The 19,788-nt window shown below is 47.8% G+C and overlaps 1 protein-coding gene across 1 annotated transcript in view; it reads left to right on the top strand.

Moving 5' to 3' along the window:
• DGCR8 (DGCR8 microprocessor complex subunit) overlaps window positions 1-18,131 on the top strand; it is a 62,986-nt gene extending 44,855 nt beyond the window's left edge. The window contains exons 9-13 of the mRNA XM_007957959.2: window positions 12,337-12,437; window positions 12,773-12,879; window positions 14,586-14,713; window positions 16,107-16,220; window positions 18,048-18,131. Of these exons, the coding sequence (XP_007956150.1) occupies window positions 12,337-12,437; window positions 12,773-12,879; window positions 14,586-14,713; window positions 16,107-16,220; window positions 18,048-18,131 (534 nt within the window). The remainder of the gene's footprint in view (window positions 1-12,336; window positions 12,438-12,772; window positions 12,880-14,585; window positions 14,714-16,106; window positions 16,221-18,047) is intronic.
• Window positions 18,132-19,788: the final 1,657 nt, after the last annotated feature.

Here is a 19,788-nt window from a genome sequence, read left to right as displayed (position 1 = left end):
TTTTTTCCCAATCTGTAGGTTCTCTTTTGACTCTTTTGGAGAAGTCTTTGGAAGCACATAATAATTTAATTTTTAGAAGGTCCCAATCATCTGGTTTCTCTTCTGCTGTTTGTGCATTTTGAGTTATGCTTGTAGTCTATTTATGTCATATATTTGGGCCCCTAAATTTGCCCCTAGTTTTTCCTTGAGGAACTCTATAGTTTTGGGTTTCTTTGATCCATCTGGAGTTCGTTTTTGTGTATGGTGTGAGGTACAAATCTTGTTTCATTTTTCTGAAATCAGAGTAGGCATAGCTTTAAAGAACAAGTTCCTCCAGGAAAAATCTCATTTTCATCTTTCTTTCTGAGTGTCTCAGGTTGTGGGACAAGTGTCTCCTGGGGAGGCTTCTAAGAACCTAGACCCCTTTTACTCCACCATGGCTCTCAGAGTGGGTTGTCTTAGATGATTGACCTTGGTTTGGGTAGGTTTTGCCCACGATTGATAGGAAGTGGCTGTAATATGAACAGATGACTGGGTTCTGGTGCTCGGGAGATGACCTGGCCTGGGCAGGTGGAGGGCTGTGTGTCCCAAGCACCCATTCTGGGGAAGGTGACTTTGTTAGGATGCTGAGTCAGATCTGAGCAGGCTCTGCTGTTGACCTCTAGAGGGTTCTCACCTGACTGATGCTCTGAGACCCACATCCAGCTTGTCCGTGAATATTACTGTGACAACATTTGCAGCAGTTGATGTGAATTAAGATTGATTTGAGAACATTTTGGCGTGTTGAGATTATTGAAAACCCTCCAAAGTAGAGAGAACCACGACTGGTAATCTGTGGCTTCAAAGTAACATCTCAACCCTTCTTCTGCTAGTGTGATGGGCTCAGAAACACCAGTGTCATGTTTGGTTGGTTTTTGAATGAATAAGCAATTCATTCCATTACTTAATAATCTGAAAATCTCTGTTTCCTCTTTAGTCTGCATTTGTTGGTGTTTGGTTTTAGTGTTCAGCTCTCCCAGCACAGGGACCCAGAGTGTACTCTATGGTTCCTCCAACATGAAGAGGATGGTTGGTGTGTGTTTCTGAGCAGCCTGCACTGAGGGGCCCTTTCTGGAGCTCTGGTTTCCTGGCATGTCCTGGCTGCCCTTCAGAGTCCAGATTGCTACTAGGGCTGCCTCCTGTCGAGCTGTGCTTCCAGACACAGCTCTCCCCCTGAGTCAACTTTAGGCACCACTACAGCCCCACTTGGGCCTGGCTCTTGGTGGCAGTAAGCTCATGACCAAGCCTTTCTACCCCAAGCATGTGGTCTTGATGAGGTCCCGCTGGTTGTCTTTTTCTTAGTTCTTTAATTGTCCACCTTTCCTCTTGTTTTCAATCCTCAAACCTCATCTTATCTCTGGAGCCTTTTTGTGTAAGGCCTATGTAGAAGTGTCTGTTTCTGTTAGGCCAGTGACTGGATTTCTAGAAGACACACCCGGGCTGACATGGACTCTTTCCTTCATGCAGACGAGATGACGTCCATGGTGATGTTGCTGGCCAGGCAGTGCTGAAATTCAGGTTCTTATTATGTGTCCTGAGGCTCTTATGGGAAGCAGAGGGATCTTTCTAGAAATCATAGTAAGGAGTCTTAGGAAGAGGAGGGTGTCCTCAGGTAGAGAGGTGCATGTAGAATAGGTGCCAAGTGATTGTCTTTCAACTGGGTTTAGAAGTCAGTTAAAACTTTCTTTGGTGTAGGGATGCCTCCTGTGTACGTATGCTTGAGAGCTTCTTGGAAATTTTTTGTGTTAATTTAAGTTTATACACATATATGTGTGAACATGCATTCTATGTTTTCCCTCCTGTTTCACAATCTGTCAGAGAGAATGTAGCTTTTCTCTCTGGTTGGAGGGATGTTAAATGCTTGACTGACAAAGGAAGTGGCCATCTTTTGATCCTGAAAAGTTAGCCATAGTCTAGCTGTTTTTGTGTGGGGATACTTGGGCTTGAGCAACCCATTGGTGTCAGGGCATGTCTTCAACTGTCTGGTGGCTCCTGCCCTGTGGTGTCCACGTGCAGCCGGAGCACAGTAGAGTAGTCTGCAGGCACAGTGGTACATATTTGGAATAGGATGGGTGGGTGACATGCCGCCACCATGTTGGAGTGGGGAGGTCTTGGCTCGGGTGATGGTGAGCCCATAATGGGGCCCAGCATTGTAAGGGCAATGCCAGGGGCATCTGGAGATAGAAAGGTGTGAGCAGACGGGGCCATGGTGCTTTGAGAACTCTCTGCCTGCTGATTGAAGTGGTAATGGCTGCGTGGTCCATGGGGGAGATAGCCTGGTGTGAAGCACACCCACTGGGAGGGGTGTGTGTTCATGCTTCTTCAGAGTCTTTGCACCACGGTGCCTAGATTGAGATTTCTTTTGCCACTTACTAGCCCTGTGGGGAGGGATAGACTCAGAACAACAACAAAAAAGGCAAGCAAAACTGTTGTTGTTGTTGTTATGTGCCGTCGAGTCGGCCCCGACTCATAGCGACCCCTCCTTGGGTTTCCGAGGGAGTATCACTACGGAAGTAGGATTGCCCAACCTTCCTTCAAACTGGCACAATCTTTTTAATTTACATAGAGTTAAATTTACTTTTTATGGTGTATGGGTCTGTGAGTTTGACAAATAAACAGTCCTTTAATCACCACCACAATCAAGATGCAGAACAGTTCCATCATCTCCTCTTTGAATTCTCTCCTGCTACTCCCCTGAGAGAGTCAAAACTCTTACCATCTGTAACCCCTGCCAAGCACTGAGCTGTTTTGATAGTTCTGCTGTTTTTAGACTATCACAGTAGCAGAATCAACACAGTAGATAATCTTTTGAGTGTGGCTTCTTTGACTTAACAGTAATGCACATGAGATCCATCCTTGCTGCATATGTTAATAAAACCCAAAGAAACCACTGCCATCGAGTCGATTATGACTCAGAATGACCCTAAAGCACAGAGTACAACAGAGTAGTAGGATTTTCAAGCCTGTAAATCTTTACCGAAGCTGACTGCCTCATCTTTGTCCACTGGAGCAGTTGGTGGGTTCAAACCGCCAACCTTCTGGATAGCAATTGAATGCTTTAACCACTGTGCCACCAGGACTCTTTATATATCGTTAGGTCATTTTTATTGCTGAGTCTTCTTCCACTGTGTGGTTGATTATGCCTTAGTTTATTCTCCATTCACACTTGAGGGACACTTGGTATGTTTCCAGTTTTCAGAAATTACCAGTAAGACTACTATAATGCTGTTTAGTTTTCTTGTGAACATGTTGTTGTTGTTGTTGTTATGTGCCGTCGAGTCGGCCCCGACTCATAGCGACCCCTCCTTGGGTTTTCGAGGCAGTATCACTACGGAAGTAGGATTGCCCAACCTTCCTTCCGAGGAGTGGCTGGTGGGTTTGAACCGCCAGCCGTCTGGTTAGCAGGCAAGTGACTTAGCCACTATGCTACCAGAGCTCTTTCTTGTGAACATAGATGTTCATTTCTCTTAAGTAAATACTTAAGGTGGGATTATTGGGTTGTATGGTAAATACATGTTTAATTTGAACTGTACTATTATTAAAAAATCAAAAACCCAGGGTCCCATCTATATATATATGGTTCTGTATCTTAGCTATATTCTGTTTCTTTGATCTTGATGTCTGTCCCTTTACCCCTACCACCTGGTCTTGAAAAATCACATAGTGTGAGTCTTCCAACTTTGTTCTCTTTTTAGAAACATTTTTTTTTTTTTTTTTAATTCGAACTCCTTTGCCTTTCCATATATAGACTTTAGGATCAGTATGATGGTGAGGTCTACTAAACATTCTCTTGATATTTCCAGAAAGGACCTGGGGGCAGCATCCTCTGACCTCCTCCAACCTCACAAGGGGGAAACAGTCACCGGCAGCAGCCCCAGGTTTATTTCTATGAGGCCAGACATGCCGCCCCCCTCCACCCTTTTCACCAGCTCTGACACCAACCGTCCCTCCCATGGCACTCACGACTTCTCTCCTGGGTTCTGTAGTTCATGGCAGTGGCCGCACACAACTCACAGGTAGTACTCATGGCTGAGGGGTTTCTTAGGCAAGTAGCAAGTTACAATTCAGGTTCAGGTACGCACTTAGCACATAATTCTTCTATCAGGACAGCCTCCCCTTGGCCATGCCCAAAGGCACTCCTTTCTTTGGTTTTTCGTCTCTTAGCCTGTCCTCTGCCCTGCTCGGGCAGTTGTTAACAAAGCTCTTTTAGCTCTGCCAATAGGTATACCGAGGTGGGCCCCACTCTGCCAGCAAGAGTTCTGCCCAAAGGTACTCAGCTTTCTTGCTCTGTCTCATGCTGGTCTTTCATTTCTGCTGTTGCCGTCTCTCTGGCACAGTCTCAGCACAGGGATCCGGGTCCGAGGAAACGCTGCATTCCACCTCCAGCTCTTCCCTCTTGATGGCAGTGAGATACCCACTTCTGCCTTTAGGAGGGGTCATCTTAAGCCTGGCAGAATGACACAACTGACCAATCCCTGCATTAGGATTCCATACACTTTATTTGCATGGTCCTCCCTCACAAGGTCACCATGTGACATACTTATATTACTAACAAGCTATCCTGTTCTTTGGTAGACCACAAAACACCTCACATTTACATAGTTCCATCCAGTCACCTGGTGGTCACCACAAAGATCATGGCTAGAAGAGCCCTACTAGGTAATTCACTACATCACAAGATTGAACATGTACATCAGTTTGGGGACAATCTTAACATATATTGAATCTTGTACTGCACGAGCATGTCATCTCTCTCCATTAATTTAGGTCTTTTATGATATCTTTCAGTGGTATTGTATAGTTTTCAGCACACAGATCCTGTATATATTTTACTAGATTTATACAATTCATAAACAGCTATAGCCGTCCAGCCACAGGGAACTGCCAAAAGTTCAAGCTGGATTAAGAAAAGGACATGGAACAAGGTGTATTGTTGTTAATATCAGCTGGATTGTGCCTAAAAACCAGAATATCAGAAAGATACTTACCTGTGGTTTATTAATTACGCAAAGGCATTTGACTGTGTATCATAACAAATTATGTATAACATTACAAAGAATGAGAAAACACTTAATGGTGCTCATGTGGAACCCATACATAGATCAGAAGGCAGTCGTTCAAACAAAATAAGGGGCTAGTACATGGTTTAATAGTAGAAAAGATATACAGTAGGATTATATCCTCTCTCTTTACTTATTCAGTTTAAGTGCTGAGCAAGTAATACGGGAGCAGGAGCAGACAGGGCCAACAGCTGGGACAGGTAAGGAGGGTGGGGGACGGCTCCCAGGAGGCAGGGAGCAGTGGCAGACAGGGCTGGCAGGAACAGGTAAGGGGAGCCCAGGAGCACTGAGCAGTTGGAACAGCTAAGGGAGACGAACTTGTCTGTCGGTTTGTCGTCCTGTGGTGGCTTGTGAGTTGCTGCGAGGCTGGAGGCTGTGCCAGCAGGGATGCCTATGGTTGACCAGTTTCAGTGGAACTTGCAGACTGAGGCAGACTTGGAAGAAGGAAGAGGCCATCCACTTCTTAAAGAATTGGCCAGTGAAAACCTTATGAATAGTAGTGAAACACTAATGTATTACTGGAAAATTTTATGAATAGCCCTGAAACATTGTCCGATATACAGTGCTGGAAGATGAGCCCCTGAGGTCAGAAAGCACTCAAAATATGACTGGGAAAGAGCTGCCTTATCAGAGTAGAGCCTACCTTCATGATATGGATAAAGTAGAGCTCTCAGGGCCTCCATTTGCTGAAGTGGCACAACTCAATAGGAGAAGAAACTGCTGCAAACATCCATTGATAATTGGAACGTGGAATGCATGATGTATGAATCTGGGAAAATTGGAAGTTGTCAGAAAGTAAGTGCAATGCATAAGAATCGATATCGTTAGGCATTAGTGAACTGAAATGGACTGGTTTTGGCCATTTTGAATCAGATAGCCATATGATCTGCTGTACTGGAAATGACAAATTGAAGAGGAATGGTATGGCATTCATCATCACAAAGAATGTTTCAAGATCTATCCGAAGTACAATGCTGTCAGTGATAGAATAATATCCATATGCCTACAAGGAAAGCCAGTTAATACTATTACTATTCAAATTTACACACCAACCACCAAAGCCAAAGATAAGGAAATTGAAGATTTTTACTAGCTTCTGGAGTCTAAAATTGAGCAAACATGCAATCAAGATGTGCTGATTATCACTGATGACTGGAATGCAGAAGTTGAAAACAGAAGAATCACCGGTAGCTGGAAAATTTGGCCTTAGAGGTAGAAACAGTGCTGGAAATCACATGATAGAATTTTGCAAGACCAGTGACTTATTCATGCAAATACCTTTCTTCAACAACACAAATGGTGACTATACACATGGACTTTGCCAGATGGAGTACACAGGAATCAGATTGACAACATCTGTGGCAAGAGGCAATGGAGAAGCTTGATATCTTCAGGCAAAACAAGGCCAGGAGCTGATTGTGGAACATACCATCAACTGCTTAATTGAAACTTTAAGTTGAAGACAATTAGAGCAAGTCCACGAGAGCCAAAATATGACCTTGATTATATCCCTCCTGAATTTAAAGACCATTTAAAGAATAGATTTGATGCATTGAATACCAGTGACTGAAAACCAGAGGAATTGTGGAATGACATCAAGAACATCATCCATGAAGAAAGTAAAAGGTCATTAAAAGACAGGAAAGGAAGAAAAGACCAAAATGGATGTCAGAAGAGACTCTGAAACTTGCCCTTGAACGAAGAGTAGCTAAAGCAAATGGAAGAAATGACAAGATAAAAGAGCTAAACAGAAGTTTTCAAAGAGCAGATCGAAAAGACAAAGTCAACTATTATCATGAAATGTGCAAAGACATGGAGTTAGAAAGCCAGAAGGGAAGAACATGCTCGGCATTTCTCAAGCTCAAAGAACTGCAGAGGAAATTTAATCCTTGAGTTGCAATATTGAAAGATTCTGTGGGCAGTATACTGAATGATGCAGGAAAAATCAAAAGAAGATGGAAGGAATACACAGAGTCACTGTACCAAAAAGAATTGGTTGTGTTCATCCTGTTCAGGAGGTGGCATATGATGAGGAACCAATGGTTTACAAGGAAGAAGTTGAAGCTGCACTGAGGGAAGTGGAGAAGAACCAGGCTCCAGGAATTGAAGGCACACCCGTTGAGATGCTTCAACAAAGGGGTGCCGCACTAGAGGCACTCACTCGGCCATGCCAGGAGATTTGGAAGACAGCTGCCTAGCCAACTGACTGGAAAAGATGCATATTTGTACCATTTCCAAAGAAAAGTGATCCCACAGGATGTGGAAATCATTGAACAATATCATTATATTATACACAAGTAAAATCTTACTGAAGATAATTCAAAAATGGTTGCAGCAGTACATTGACAGAGAACCTCCACAAATGCAAGCTGGATTCAGAAGAGGACGTGGAACGAGGGATGTCATCGCTGATGTCAGATGGCTCTTGGCTCAAAGCAAAAAATACCAGAAAGATGTTTACTTTGTTTTATTGACTATGCAAAAGCATTTGATTGTGTGGATCATAACAAATTATGGGTAACATTGAGAAGAATGGAATTCCAGAACACTTAATTGTGCTCATGAGGAACTTGTACTTAGACCCAGGAGGCTGTTCAAACAGAATGAGGGGACACTGCGTGGTTTAAAATCCAGAAGGTAGTGTGTCAGGGTTGTACCCTTTCACCATGCTTATTCAATCTGTGTGCTGAACAAATAATCCGAGAAGCTGGACTGTATGAAGAAAGACATGGTATCAGGATTGGAGGAAGAATCATTAACAACCTGAGATATGCAGATGATACAACTTTGCTTGCTGAAAGTGAGGATGATGTGAAACACTGATGAAAATTGAAGACTGCAGTCTGCAGTATGGATTATACCTCAATATAAAGAAAACAGAAATCCTTACAACAGGACCAATAAGCAGCATCATGATAAATGGAGAAAAGCTTGAAGTTGTCAGAGAATTCGTATTGGTTCTACAGTCAACACCAATGGAAGCAGCAGTCAGGATACCAGGTGCCATATAGCATTGGCCAAATGTGCTGCAGAGGACCTCTTTCAAGTGCCGAAGAGCAAAGACTTTTCCTTGAAGACTAAGGTGCACTTGACACAAGCCATGGTATGCATTGCCTCATATGCATGTGAGAGCTGGACAATGAAAAGTGAAGACCAAAGAAGAGTCGATGCTTTTGAGTGGTGATGTGGTGGGTGAAGAATGCTGAAAGTACCATGGCCTGCTAAAAGAAGTGACAAATCTGTCCTGGAAGAAGTGCAGCCGGAATACTCCTTGGAAGCAAGAATGGCCAAACTTCGTCTCACCTACTTTGGTCATGTTGTAAAAAGGAACCATTCCCTGGAGAAGGATATCATGCTTGGCAAAGTGGAGGGACAACTAAAAAGGGGAAGGTCCTCAACGAGGTGGATTGACACACTGGCTGCAATGATGGGCTCAGGTATAGCAAGGATCTTGAGGCTGGCACAGGAGCAGGCAGTCCTTCATTTTGTTGAACATGAGGTCATTATGAGTCAGCGACGACGCGATGGCACCTAACAACAACAAGAAGTAATATGAGAAGGTGAACTATATGAAGAATGTGGCATCAGGATTGCAGAAGACTCATTAATAACTGGATATTCAGATGACAGCCTTGCTTGCCCAAAATGAAAGCAACTTGAAGTACTCACTGATGAAGGTTAAAGCCTACAGCCTTTCGTATGGCTTATATCTGAATGAAGGAAATGAACATTCTCACACCTGGATCCCTAAACAGTATCATTTTAAATTGTGAAGAAGTTGAAGTTGTCAGAATTTTACTTTACTTAGGTCAGTGATTAATATCTGTGGAAGGAGCAGTGAAGAAATCAAATGATGTTTTCCACTGGACAAATCTGTGGCAAAAGACCTCTTTAAAATTTTAAAAGCAAAGGTGTCACTTTGATTACTACACTGCACCTAACCCAAACCATGGCATTTTCATTTGCCTCATATACATGCTTGTGCTGGACAGTGAAAGGGAAAACCTAAGAACTGACACATTCAAATTGTGGTGGTGAAGGATACTGAGTATGCACCCTGGACTGGCAGAAGAGCAAAGCGAGAATGGTGCGAGTTCATCATGCCTACTTGGGACACATCCCAAGGCGAGGGATCAGTCACGCTTGGTAAAGTAGAGGGTCAGCAGAAAAACAGGGAGCCCCTCCATGAGATGGCGTGACAGAGTGGCTGCAACAGTGAGTTCAGCGTGAAGATGGTGCAGGATCGAGCATCTGTTACGTAATAAGATGCTTACGAGTCGGAACTGACTTGATGGCAGCTGACAACAACAGACAAAGATCATTGGCTGCTTGGCTGGCCAGAGAGGGTGAGTTGAAGGCATAGTATTTTCTGGAAGTGGTAGGACTTCTCCCTGCAAAGAGGCCTACACTGCCAACCCCCCCGGGATGCAGGTGCTTAAGAGTGGAGGCCTGTAATAGGCCTTGTTTGAAGACAGTGGTTAAACTACAATGAAAGCAGCAGTCCTCAGAAACACCGCCTTGCTGCCTTCAGCTGTGCAGGAGAAGGAGGAGGCCGTCTGCTTCTGTGAAGACTGGACAGCCTTGGAGACCCTGTGGGCAGTTCCACTCTGTCCTCTAGGGGCGCTGTGGGTCAGAATGGACTCCAGGCAGTGGGTGTGGTTTGGGCTTTGCTTCTGTGAAGACTGGACAGCCTTGGAGACCCTGTGGGCAGTTCCACTCTGTCCTCTAGGGGCGCTGTGGGTCAGAATGGACTCCAGGCAGTGGGTGTGGTTTGGGCTTTGCTTCTGTGAAGATGGACAGCCTTGGAGACCCTGTGGGCAGTTCCACTCTGTCCTCTAGGGGCGCTGTGGGTCAGAATGGACTCCAGGCAGTGGGTGTGGTTTGGGCTCTGCTTCTGTGAAGATTGACAGCCTGGGAGACCCTGTGGGCAGTTCCACTCTATCCTCTAAGGACACTGAGTCAGAATCATTAGGGAATACTAACTTGCTGAGCAGCTCCTGAGAGCTTGAAGCAGGTTAAGAGGAGAGGAACGCTACCCCCACTGGTAACAGGGCTGCTCAAGGACACCCCACACCCCCAACCCAGAGCACCAGCCTTGTCTTCAGTGTCACTCTGTGGAGAAGTCTTGGTGCACCTGTTGTTGTTGTTGCTGTTATGTGCTGTCGAGTCAGACCCGACTCATAGTGACCCCCGCTTGGCTTTCCAAGGCAGTATCACTATGGAAGTAGATTGCCCCATCTTCCTTCCGAGCAGTGGCTGGTGGGTTTGAACCGCCCCCAGAAATGAGGTGTCCCAATTGTTTGATTCTCAGCTTCCTCACATGTCCATGACCTTCAAGGATATGATAGTCTCTCTCAGCTTCAGGTCTCTGTAGATGCTCCACAACATGCCTGGTGGGAGAAGCCCTGTGAAGGATGTGGGCTCGTTGGGGTCCTCCCTAGACTGGTAGACCCAGCTGTTCCATATCTGATGTAAAGTCTTAATTTGGTGTTTGATTTCCATCTAATAAAAGTGAGCTTCTGCTCAAAATCTCAAGGGCCCTCTTCTCCATGGAGTGGGGAGGTGTCTCCTGAGTGAGAAGAATGAAATCTTCTTTTTCTCAAGGAGAAGGTCTTAAATTTGTGCCAGACAGCTCAAGGGAGATGAGCAGTGTTTGCTTCAGCGCCTCCTACTAGCTGGTTCTTTCCCTTTAAAGCAGCTTTGCTCTTGTCTTGTGAGCCTTGTAATTTTCCTAATTTCCCTGGTAATTATCGTACAGAACTTCTCATTTCTTTCCCCTCAGCCGGTTAACTTAGTTTCCTGTTAATCCTTAACCTTCCTGTTCTTTGGTCAGAGTGATTAGTTTTTCAGAGCCAGTATGAGTATCTGTGTTTGAAGCCTGGAGCCTGGTCAGCCCCTTTTTCCCCCACCCTGTGTTCTGGGGAGCTGGTCTTGGCTGACGGACGCTCACCTTCAGAGGACTTGGCTGTTTAAAGTGCTGGTTTTATAACTAACAGCTTCTCTCTTCTACAGTCTCACTTAGGATGATCTTACCTCTTTTTTTTTTTTTTTTTTAGGATTTGGGTGAAGATTTACAGAGTAAATTCACTTTTCATACAGCAGTTCACACATACTTTGTCTCATGTCATTGACCAAAATTTACAATGCAGCAGCTCCCCTCCCACTTCCTCCCCATAGTTACCTCCTCCCAGTGTCCATCCCTCCATACTCTCCTGCCCCCTGAGCTATCTCCCTGTGCATAAGCAGCCCTTCCTTCTCCCATGATTGTTCTCTCCAGGGCGTGTGTCTACTTGAGGTAAATGTTTAACTCACATGCCTGTACTTTGTTTGGCTGGAAACCACAGTTGTGGGTTCAATTCCAGACCTGAAGGGCAGCTAGGGGCCATAGTCTCAGTGGTTACACCAGGCTCCATTGGACCAGCAAACCTGGTCCCCACCTTCTTTTTTTTTTTTTTTTTTTTGCCTCCAAATGATTTTGAGTTTTGTACCACATTGTTCTCCCTCTTTATGCAGGATCTCCTACATCCCTTCCAAGTGGATGGCAGTGGTAGCTGGGCACCATCTAGTTCTTCTGGTCTCATAGTTGTATAGGTTGCAGATCGGATGGTGTACCAGTCGCTAGGACTGATTGTTTCCATTAATTTTGGTTTTCTTCTTTCTTCTTGACGAGGAGAGACCCGTTGTTGCATCTAGATGGCAGCTTCCTAGCTTTTAAGGTCCCAGTGGCTACTCACCAAAGTAGTAGGTGGAACAATGTTTTGTATAGTATGTTATGCCAATTGAGTTTGATGTCCCCTGCGACTATGGTCCCAAGCCCGCAGGATCAACTACTCGGTCCCTCTGGGTAGCTGGCTGTGACCAAGTAATGACCATAACCTTGCCCCTTGTCAGCTCTACTATACACCTGGGAATTCTGAGGATGATCTTACCTCTTAAGGTTATTTGCCTGTAGATGTCTGATAGTTAGTTCCCCGTTGATCAGCATTTGGTTTAGCAAAGGCCCCCGCCCTCTGCCCAGCATCAAGCCTAGCTGCCCTGGTGCTCTCTTCAGCACACTCAGATACAGCTCTTCAGCCGTGTCACAGAGGAGCAGTAAGGTGCGAAGTGTATCTTTCACACCTGTTATGTACCTAGAAGTGGTAGAGAAGCAGTCAGGAGGACGGTAAACTTCTGAGGGAGAAGCAGACAGCATGGGAACCAGGGCCGAGAGGCTGGTGTGTGTGGTGCAGAACTCAGAACACGTTGCTTTGTTTTGTAGTATTTTAACCACATCAGTATTGAGGACTCACGAGTTTATGAGCTGACCAGCAAGGCTGGACTGTTGTCTCCATATCAGATCCTCCACGAGTGCCTTAAAAGGTAAGGGCCAAGGAAGGATCTTTCCTTCTCTTGATTAAGGTGATGGAAGCTTTTGTTTGGATGTTGAACATCTTTATTTGCTATTGGTTCTGATGTAAGATGTGATGCTAAATGGCTGATTTACTGCATGTTTTCCCTGCACATATGGAATCCCTCAGTGCCTGGCAGTAAGAGCCATTGAGATGGACACCCTCTTCTTCACCTGAGAATGTTTGATGAGAAGGGTTGGCATTTCTTTAGGGAACCTTAAAGGGCTTTACAAAACAGCCATTAGTTCTTTCTCAGTTCATGTCACCATGGAAGCCCAACTTTATTGTCTGTGTTTTTCCTTAAAGAAACCATGGAATGGGTGACACGTCCATCAAGTTTGAGGTGGTTCCTGGCAAAAACCAGAAGAGCGAATATGTCATGGCCTGCGGCAAGCACACAGTGCGCGGGTGGTGTAAGGACACTTGGACACTTCCCTCTCTGTCCCTCAGGCTGGGCGTGTTCTCGTAGGACTGTGGTGGTGGTGGCCCTCCCTGCCAGTTCTCAGTGTGGAGCCTCCCTGCAGCCTTGGTCCTCTGCCTGTTTCCCTCATGCATCCATGGCTTGGGGCACCTGCTTCCAGGCAAGGACTGTCTTTAGCGAGTGCCCGACGTGTGTGCTCTTGAAAGTCACGTCCGCCAGCGTCGGCACTGACATCTGGAGCACAGCCTGAGGCGAGACTCCCAGAACTGCTCCCTTCTGCGTTGCTCCCATCTCCGTGGGGCTCAGCTGCAGACTCACTCGACCCTGTTCTCCGTGCAGAGAGCAGCCTCTTGCCACCACGCTCTCCCCTAGCCTTCGGTCCCTGCAGCTAGAAGAGGGACTGAGCTCCTAAAAGTGCCGTCTGCACCCCAGTCTCTGTCTGACCTGTTCCTGGGAGGCCACGTGGTGGTCCTTTTGTATACCACTTGTACATTTTACCTAATGCTCATATCTGAGGTGTAACTACTTTTACAATGTAACTTTAAAACCATGTAACTACTGTAAACTCAGAATCAGTGTGGTGTAAAGTAGAAGGAAATGCACGGGTGGCCCAGGGGTGTCATAGAGCCGTGTTCAGATCCAGGTGTGCTCTGCCTCAGAGGCTCCCCCTCCACCAGACGCCCCGCTGAGCTGCGCTGCACCCTTCTCCAGGCTTGCGTCCAGCTCTGGCCTCTCGGCCCTTTGCCTAGAGATCCTTTCCCCAAACACAGCAAACACCTCCTGGAATAGAGCTCTAACTCGGGAGGCCTGCTGCCGGGAGTGCCTCTCCTGTGTTCTGTCATCTTTGCTTGCCTCTGAGGGAGCCTCAAGCCACACACTTCGAGGCATCATGGCAGCTTGTCTGTGTGCCTACAAGTGTGTCTCTTTGTTTTTATTATGCATTCTTTTTATTGTGACATTGATGAGAGTTTTCAGAGCAAATTTGTTTTCCATTCAACAGTTCATACACGTTTTGTGACATTGACTGCAATCCTCACAGTGTAACAGCTGTCTTCCCACTTCCTTTCTGTGGTTACCGCCTCCCTTTGTCCTTTCCTATGCATTCTTGACCTCTGAGATTTCTCCCTGCACAGATTGTGCCCTTCTGATCTCCCATGGCTGATTTTTTTTTTTTTTAAGGAATGCACCTACGTGGTATAATTGTTCACCTCGTAGGTCTGTCTGTTGTTTGGCTGGAAATTAAGCCGTGGGAGTGAGTTCATTTCCAGGCCCAAAGGTGACTAAGGGCCATAGTCTGGAGGGTTTCACCAGTCTCCACCCAACCAGTAAGCCTGATTTTTTTATGAGTTGAATTTTGTTCCACGTTTTTCTCTCACTGTCCAGGATCTCCAGTTTTATCAAGCGGCCCTCTAGCTGTGTGACCTTGGGCATGCCCCCTGACCTCTTGGAGCCTCTGATTGGCTACTTCACAAAACGGGGTGGGGGACATTCCTGAACTTGGGGTTGTGGGAACCAGTGCAATAGTGGAGCTCTTCCCTTCCCCCTTTCCTGAGCTCCTTGGGGCAGAGCCCCTGTGCCCAGTTCTGGCTCTTAGAGGAGGGAGGTGGTGCTGGAGAGGGTGGTAGCACACTGGTAGTGGGAAGTGGGGATGTTTAGCTGCTCCATGCTTTTATGACCCTTTATGTTTTCTTTTCATAGGTAAGAATAAAAGAGTTGGCAAACAATTGGCCTCCCAGAAGATCCTGCAGCTCCTGCACCCCCATGTCAAGAACTGGGGGTCCTTATTGCGCATGTATGGCCGTGAGAGCAGCAAGATGGTCAAGCAGGTAATGGTGCGTCCTCAGGTCTTGGGCAGCTGGCTGGACTCGGCTTCTCATTCTTCTCTTCCTGCCTTGGAGCATGTGTCTGTGGGTCCAGTGTCCAGAGGACAAAGCTGGGACCTTGGCTGTCTGCACCTCAGCCTGTGCCTCTGCCTTGGGCTCACTTCCTGTGAGCCCTGTGTTGAGGGGGAAGCGGGCGTCATGCTGCTCAGAAACTCGTGTTATCCCAGCCTGCTGTGAGCAGTTGAAGTGTGAGCAGAGGCGGAGATGCGACCCTTGCTTGTCCCGTGGCTGTGGGGGGGTGACTGAGCTGGGCCCAGTGCAGGCAGGAGACCCTGGCCTGAGAGCGTGCCCGGCTCTGCTGCTGCCCCGCTGAGGCGGGAGGCTGGCTCTCGGGCCTCTGCTTATCCGACGACATCCAGTTAGGACACAAGGGTGGCTCTTGGTGACAGGTACCATTTTTCCTTTAAAGATTGTGTGTGTGTCACCTGTTTAGTTTCTACTGTTTGTGTCAAAATCTCAAAATTTAAACCATACCCTTAGGTTCTTCGTGGGGTGAAGGGAAATATTGGGCGAGAACTATTTACGTTTTTCATTTCCGCCCCCAGTGTGTACAGAAACCATCTGGGTTACTGGCATCCCAAAAGTGAAGGGGTAGTTGCTGTGCAGAGTCAGGGTGAACATGACAGTGACTCCCAGGATGACACTCTGGCCCAGGCTCCGGCACAGGCAGCCAGAAGTGCCAGATGCACATTGTTTAAGAAACTCCATTGAAGTTGAAATCAAGCCTGAGCTATGACTGAGGAAAAAGCAAGAGCCCGCTTTGGCCTGGGCGGAGGGTTTGTTGATAGCAGGGTGGTGGATCCCAGCCCAGGCACAGGGGCTGCGAGCCTGGTTTCTGGAGGGCACGCCGAGCTCTGGCGTCCCTTATCACACACGAAGTGCCCTGGAGACAGCTTCTTAAGGAAGGAGGTACGGAGGACAACTTGCTCCTGCTCTGCAAGTCATAGCAGGTACTGAGAGCTCAGCTTTTGGGGCGTTGCTGGCTTCTAGCTGGCTCCCAGTGCTGGGCGTGTGTCTCTCGACAGCACGGCTGGGCTGCAGGCATTCCAACTGAGGACGCTGTGGGGACAGCATAGGTGTCCTCGCTCACCCCCTCTGCGACAACTGTTGGAGCTTTGAGTGTCCGGCCTCCCTGCTCTGCCCCTGGGCAGACGTGGGAATGGCTGTAGAGCCTTTGCTGGTGGGGGAGTTGGTGCAGGTGCGTGGCTGCAGCTCCTGGCTGCGCGCTGCTCCCTGGTCTGCCGCAGGCACGCAGGGGCAGCAGGGTGGACAGACTGCCCAGGCCTGCAGTCTGGGCGCCCCAGAGGGAGAGTCAGTCCTCTGTGCTGCTCCCCAGGAGACCTCGGATAAGAGTGTGGTGGAGCTCCAGCAGTACGCCAAGAAGAACAGGCCCAACCTGCACATCCTGAGCAAGCTGCAGGAGGAGATGAGGAAGCTGGCGGAGGAGAGGGTGAGTGTGCCCTGGGGCCGGTACCCCACCCTCCCTGCAGTCCTCCCGGCCTGTCTCTCCTTCCTTCCTCCTTCACCCTTTCCCTGTAACGGGAGCGAAGCACCCGGCCAGCTCCGGAGGCAGCTGCGCAGGGAAGTCAGGTACCTGGGGATCCGGTGCAGACTCCCCATGCCCTTGAAAATGCCTGAAACACCCCTCTCCAGTGAACCCTCAATTCTTCCAAATGAAATGGGCTTTTCCTTGATGCTCAGAGTTTGTGATACGTAAATACTATTTTTAGTTGGAGAGTTGGCAGCCATGCCCTGTGGTCAGGCGAAACCAAATTTGAGGCAACCGTTGGAGGGCAGGGCCAGCCCCCTTCCTGTCCACCCCCTTCCCCCACAGTCATTCTGGACAAACATACTGCCTCTCCTGGGCCTTTTCTTCCTCACGTTCTTAGCAGTTTTGTCCAGTTTGATGGCAGATCGTGATATTCACATAGTCCATAAAACCAGTGGAACTTGGATAGTCAAGGTGAGGGTTCCTGAAGCCCAGCACCGGTCCCCTCATCCCAAGAGGGGCACTGGGAACAGAGACTGGTGGTGGCTTGTTGGTTGGGCTGACAGTGGTGGTGTCTCTCTGTCCGTGTGGCTACTCATGATCCCATCTGGGGGTCTGTGCTTTTTCGCTGTGGTGTTAGCTCGGGTTTGGCTGAGCAGACTGAGTGAGGTCTTGGGTGTTCAAACCGGACCTGTATAGAACTCAGAAGGAGATGGCTCGCTGTCTCTGGCCTCTTTAGCTCCTCTCATGAAGCCCTCCACCTGCCCTCAGGTAGGAGTGGGCCTTGTCCTGCCTCAAGCTCTGAGGACCCCAGCCTGTTTCTGGTTGGGAGAAGGACTGTGGGTCTCAGAATGCAATAGGCCTTGTGGGTTGGCAAGCCCAGGACACACTGGTCCCTGGCTGGAGAAGAGGAGCTGAGGCTCAGGCTGTGGCGAGCAGAGGGTGGGTGGGAGTTCTGTCCAAGGTGAACCAGTCTGGGCCTGGTGACCTCACGTGCCTCCTGCACTTCTTTCTCTGCCCTGCCCCTTAAGTATCCCCTCCTCCTCCCCAACCTGGCATCAGGGCCCCCGGGAGCCCCAGACCAGACTTCCTAGTGCCAGTCCATCGTGTCCCTTTGCTGAGCTACTTGCCCTTTGCCAACTTACTGGCATCCCTTATCTTTGTCTATCATGATTTGAGTGAAAGTTTACAGAGCAAATTCGTTGTCCATACTGTTTTGTTTCATGACATTGACTGCAGTCCTCATGTTAACACCTCTCTTCCCACCTCCTCCCTGTGGTTACCTTTTCCTTGTGTCTTCCTTTCCTACACCTTCCTGCCCTCTGAGCTCTCCCCCTGTGCAAATGCTGCCCTCCCGATCTCACGTGGTTGATTGTTCTAAGGAGTGCAGCTACCTGATGTAAACATCCACCTTATGTGCCTGCCTGTTGTTCGGTTGGAACCTACGGGACTGAGTTCAATTCCAGGCTTGAAGGGTGACTAGGGGTCATAGTCTGGTTTCACTAGTCTCTATCAGACCAGTAAGCCTGGTCTTTTTTTTTTTTTTTTTTAATAATTTTGAGTTTTGTTCAACCATGTAGCTTTTTTCTTAATTATGATTGGGGTGAAAGTTTACAGAGCAAATTCATTTTCACACAGCAGTTCATACATATCTTGTTTCATGACATTGACTGCAATTCCCCACAGTGTAACAGCTTTCTTCCCGCTTCCTCCCTGTAGTTAGCTCTCCCCTCCCATGCACTCCCACCCCACTAACACTGGCACCCCTTATCGTTGCTGTTCTTCCAGGAGGAGACGCGGAAGAAGCCCAAGATGACGATCGTGGCATCTGCCCAGCCTGGTGGCGAGCCCCTGTGCACTGTGGATGTGTGAGAGGCAGCGTGGCGGAGGCACACGGGCAGCACGGGCAGTCCCGCGCCCCTCACTGCAGCTCCGGCCTCCCGCCTCAGCCCCCATGTGGTCAGCGTGTCTAAGGGTCACAGCCAGAAGGGTGGTGGCTCTGGTGCACGAGCAGCCAGGGTCACACAGGACACGTGACGAGCCAACACTTTCTCCTCCAAAGTTGTTCACAGGTCTAAACAGATGTGTATTTCAGGATCAACTTCAGAGTAACCATGCAGATGGCAGGTGATCTATTGTGGAAACACATTAGACCCCTGCTTCTATATACTTGCTACCTACCGTTTATGAAGGCTTCGATGCATCTCCTACAGAGCATACCATGCACTGACAAGAAACGACTCTGGGGTGGCAGATGCAATGAGAAAGTGATGGCCAAGTCGTGTGGGCTGTGGCTGGTGGTGCTGCCAGCAGCCTGTGGGCTGCCCATGATGCCTGAGACTCCCGCAGGTTCACCCCCAGGAGCCTGGCTGGAAGGCATGCTTGAGCACCCTGTCCTTACCTTGCCTCCTGTTTTTCCTTTTTCTCTGAAAAGGTGATTGTTACAGCAGTTAGAAAGGACTACTCAGACCTTTTTGATTTTAAATGAACACAAGTTTAGCATCAGAAGTAACTTTCACGTTTTAGGTAAGCCTCCAGTGATTGATTAAACCAGTGTCAGATTCCAAGGCCATCACCTGGCTCCTTAAATCGCTCTGCTGCTGGACTGTGTTTCATTCTGTTAAGTCTTAATGCCCTGAAAACACAGCTTCTTAGACCCCGAGTCTCTCCTTGCCTTCACTGTCTGACAAGTTTTTACTAATGTTTTTTGCACAGTCAGATCCAGTCTGTCCACCTGTTGATTTTTAGAACATTTATGGTATTTTAGCATTTTGAAAGAAGCATTTGCAGTGAGTAGTATGTAGATTTGGAATAATGTAGCAAATATAAACCGAATTAAGGGGTTTTAGCAAATTGACTTGTTTGAAAAGTGGAAATGAGGACTTTAGTGCAGTCCATCCAGGATCTGTAAACAGCTCCCCTGGGGAGCCCAGTGGCCACCTGGCTCCTCTGTCTGCTCATCAAGTAGCCCGAGGACAGGCATAGTGTGGTGGGGTAGAAACACTTTGCTCTGAGTCGGGGAGGCTGTGTGCGCACTCAGGGCCCTGGGTTGTATTCCCTGCAGGCAAGGTGGTGGTGACTAGCTCCTGTCCCCAGCACATCTGGCTGCTGTGTGCATTGGTGCACCTTTGGAGGCTGCTACGTAGGAGCTGAGTTGGATGGCACCATCACCTTGTAAGGGCATACCCACCTACCGCTGTGTCCCAACAGATGTTTGTTTTCTGGAAGACAGAATGTTGCCTGTGTGGGCCACCCAAAGCATACTTCCTCATCACTTCTGTGACTGAGGTGGTAGTGTTTATTGACCTTTTAAAACAACACAATCCCCAAATCAACTTGCTGTAATTACAAACTTGCTTTTGTCTTGCCTCCTGTCTGCAGCTGTGAATTCTATTATTTGACCCTGACTGTTCCCTTAAAACAGCCAGATCGAGTCACGGTGAACCAAAGCTTCCGGCACGTGTGTTTCCCCAGAAGCAGGCTGGAAGGGGCGTTCTGGCCTGGTGAACTGCACGTGTGCTGTGTCCCC

This window comes from Orycteropus afer, unplaced genomic scaffold (genome assembly GCF_000298275.1).
Source record: "Orycteropus afer afer isolate SDZICR_OR568_19922 unplaced genomic scaffold, OryAfe1.0 scaffold00829, whole genome shotgun sequence".
NCBI classification, from domain to species: Eukaryota; Metazoa; Chordata; class Mammalia; order Tubulidentata; family Orycteropodidae; genus Orycteropus; species Orycteropus afer.
This window is presented reverse-complemented; position numbering and strand designations above follow the sequence as displayed.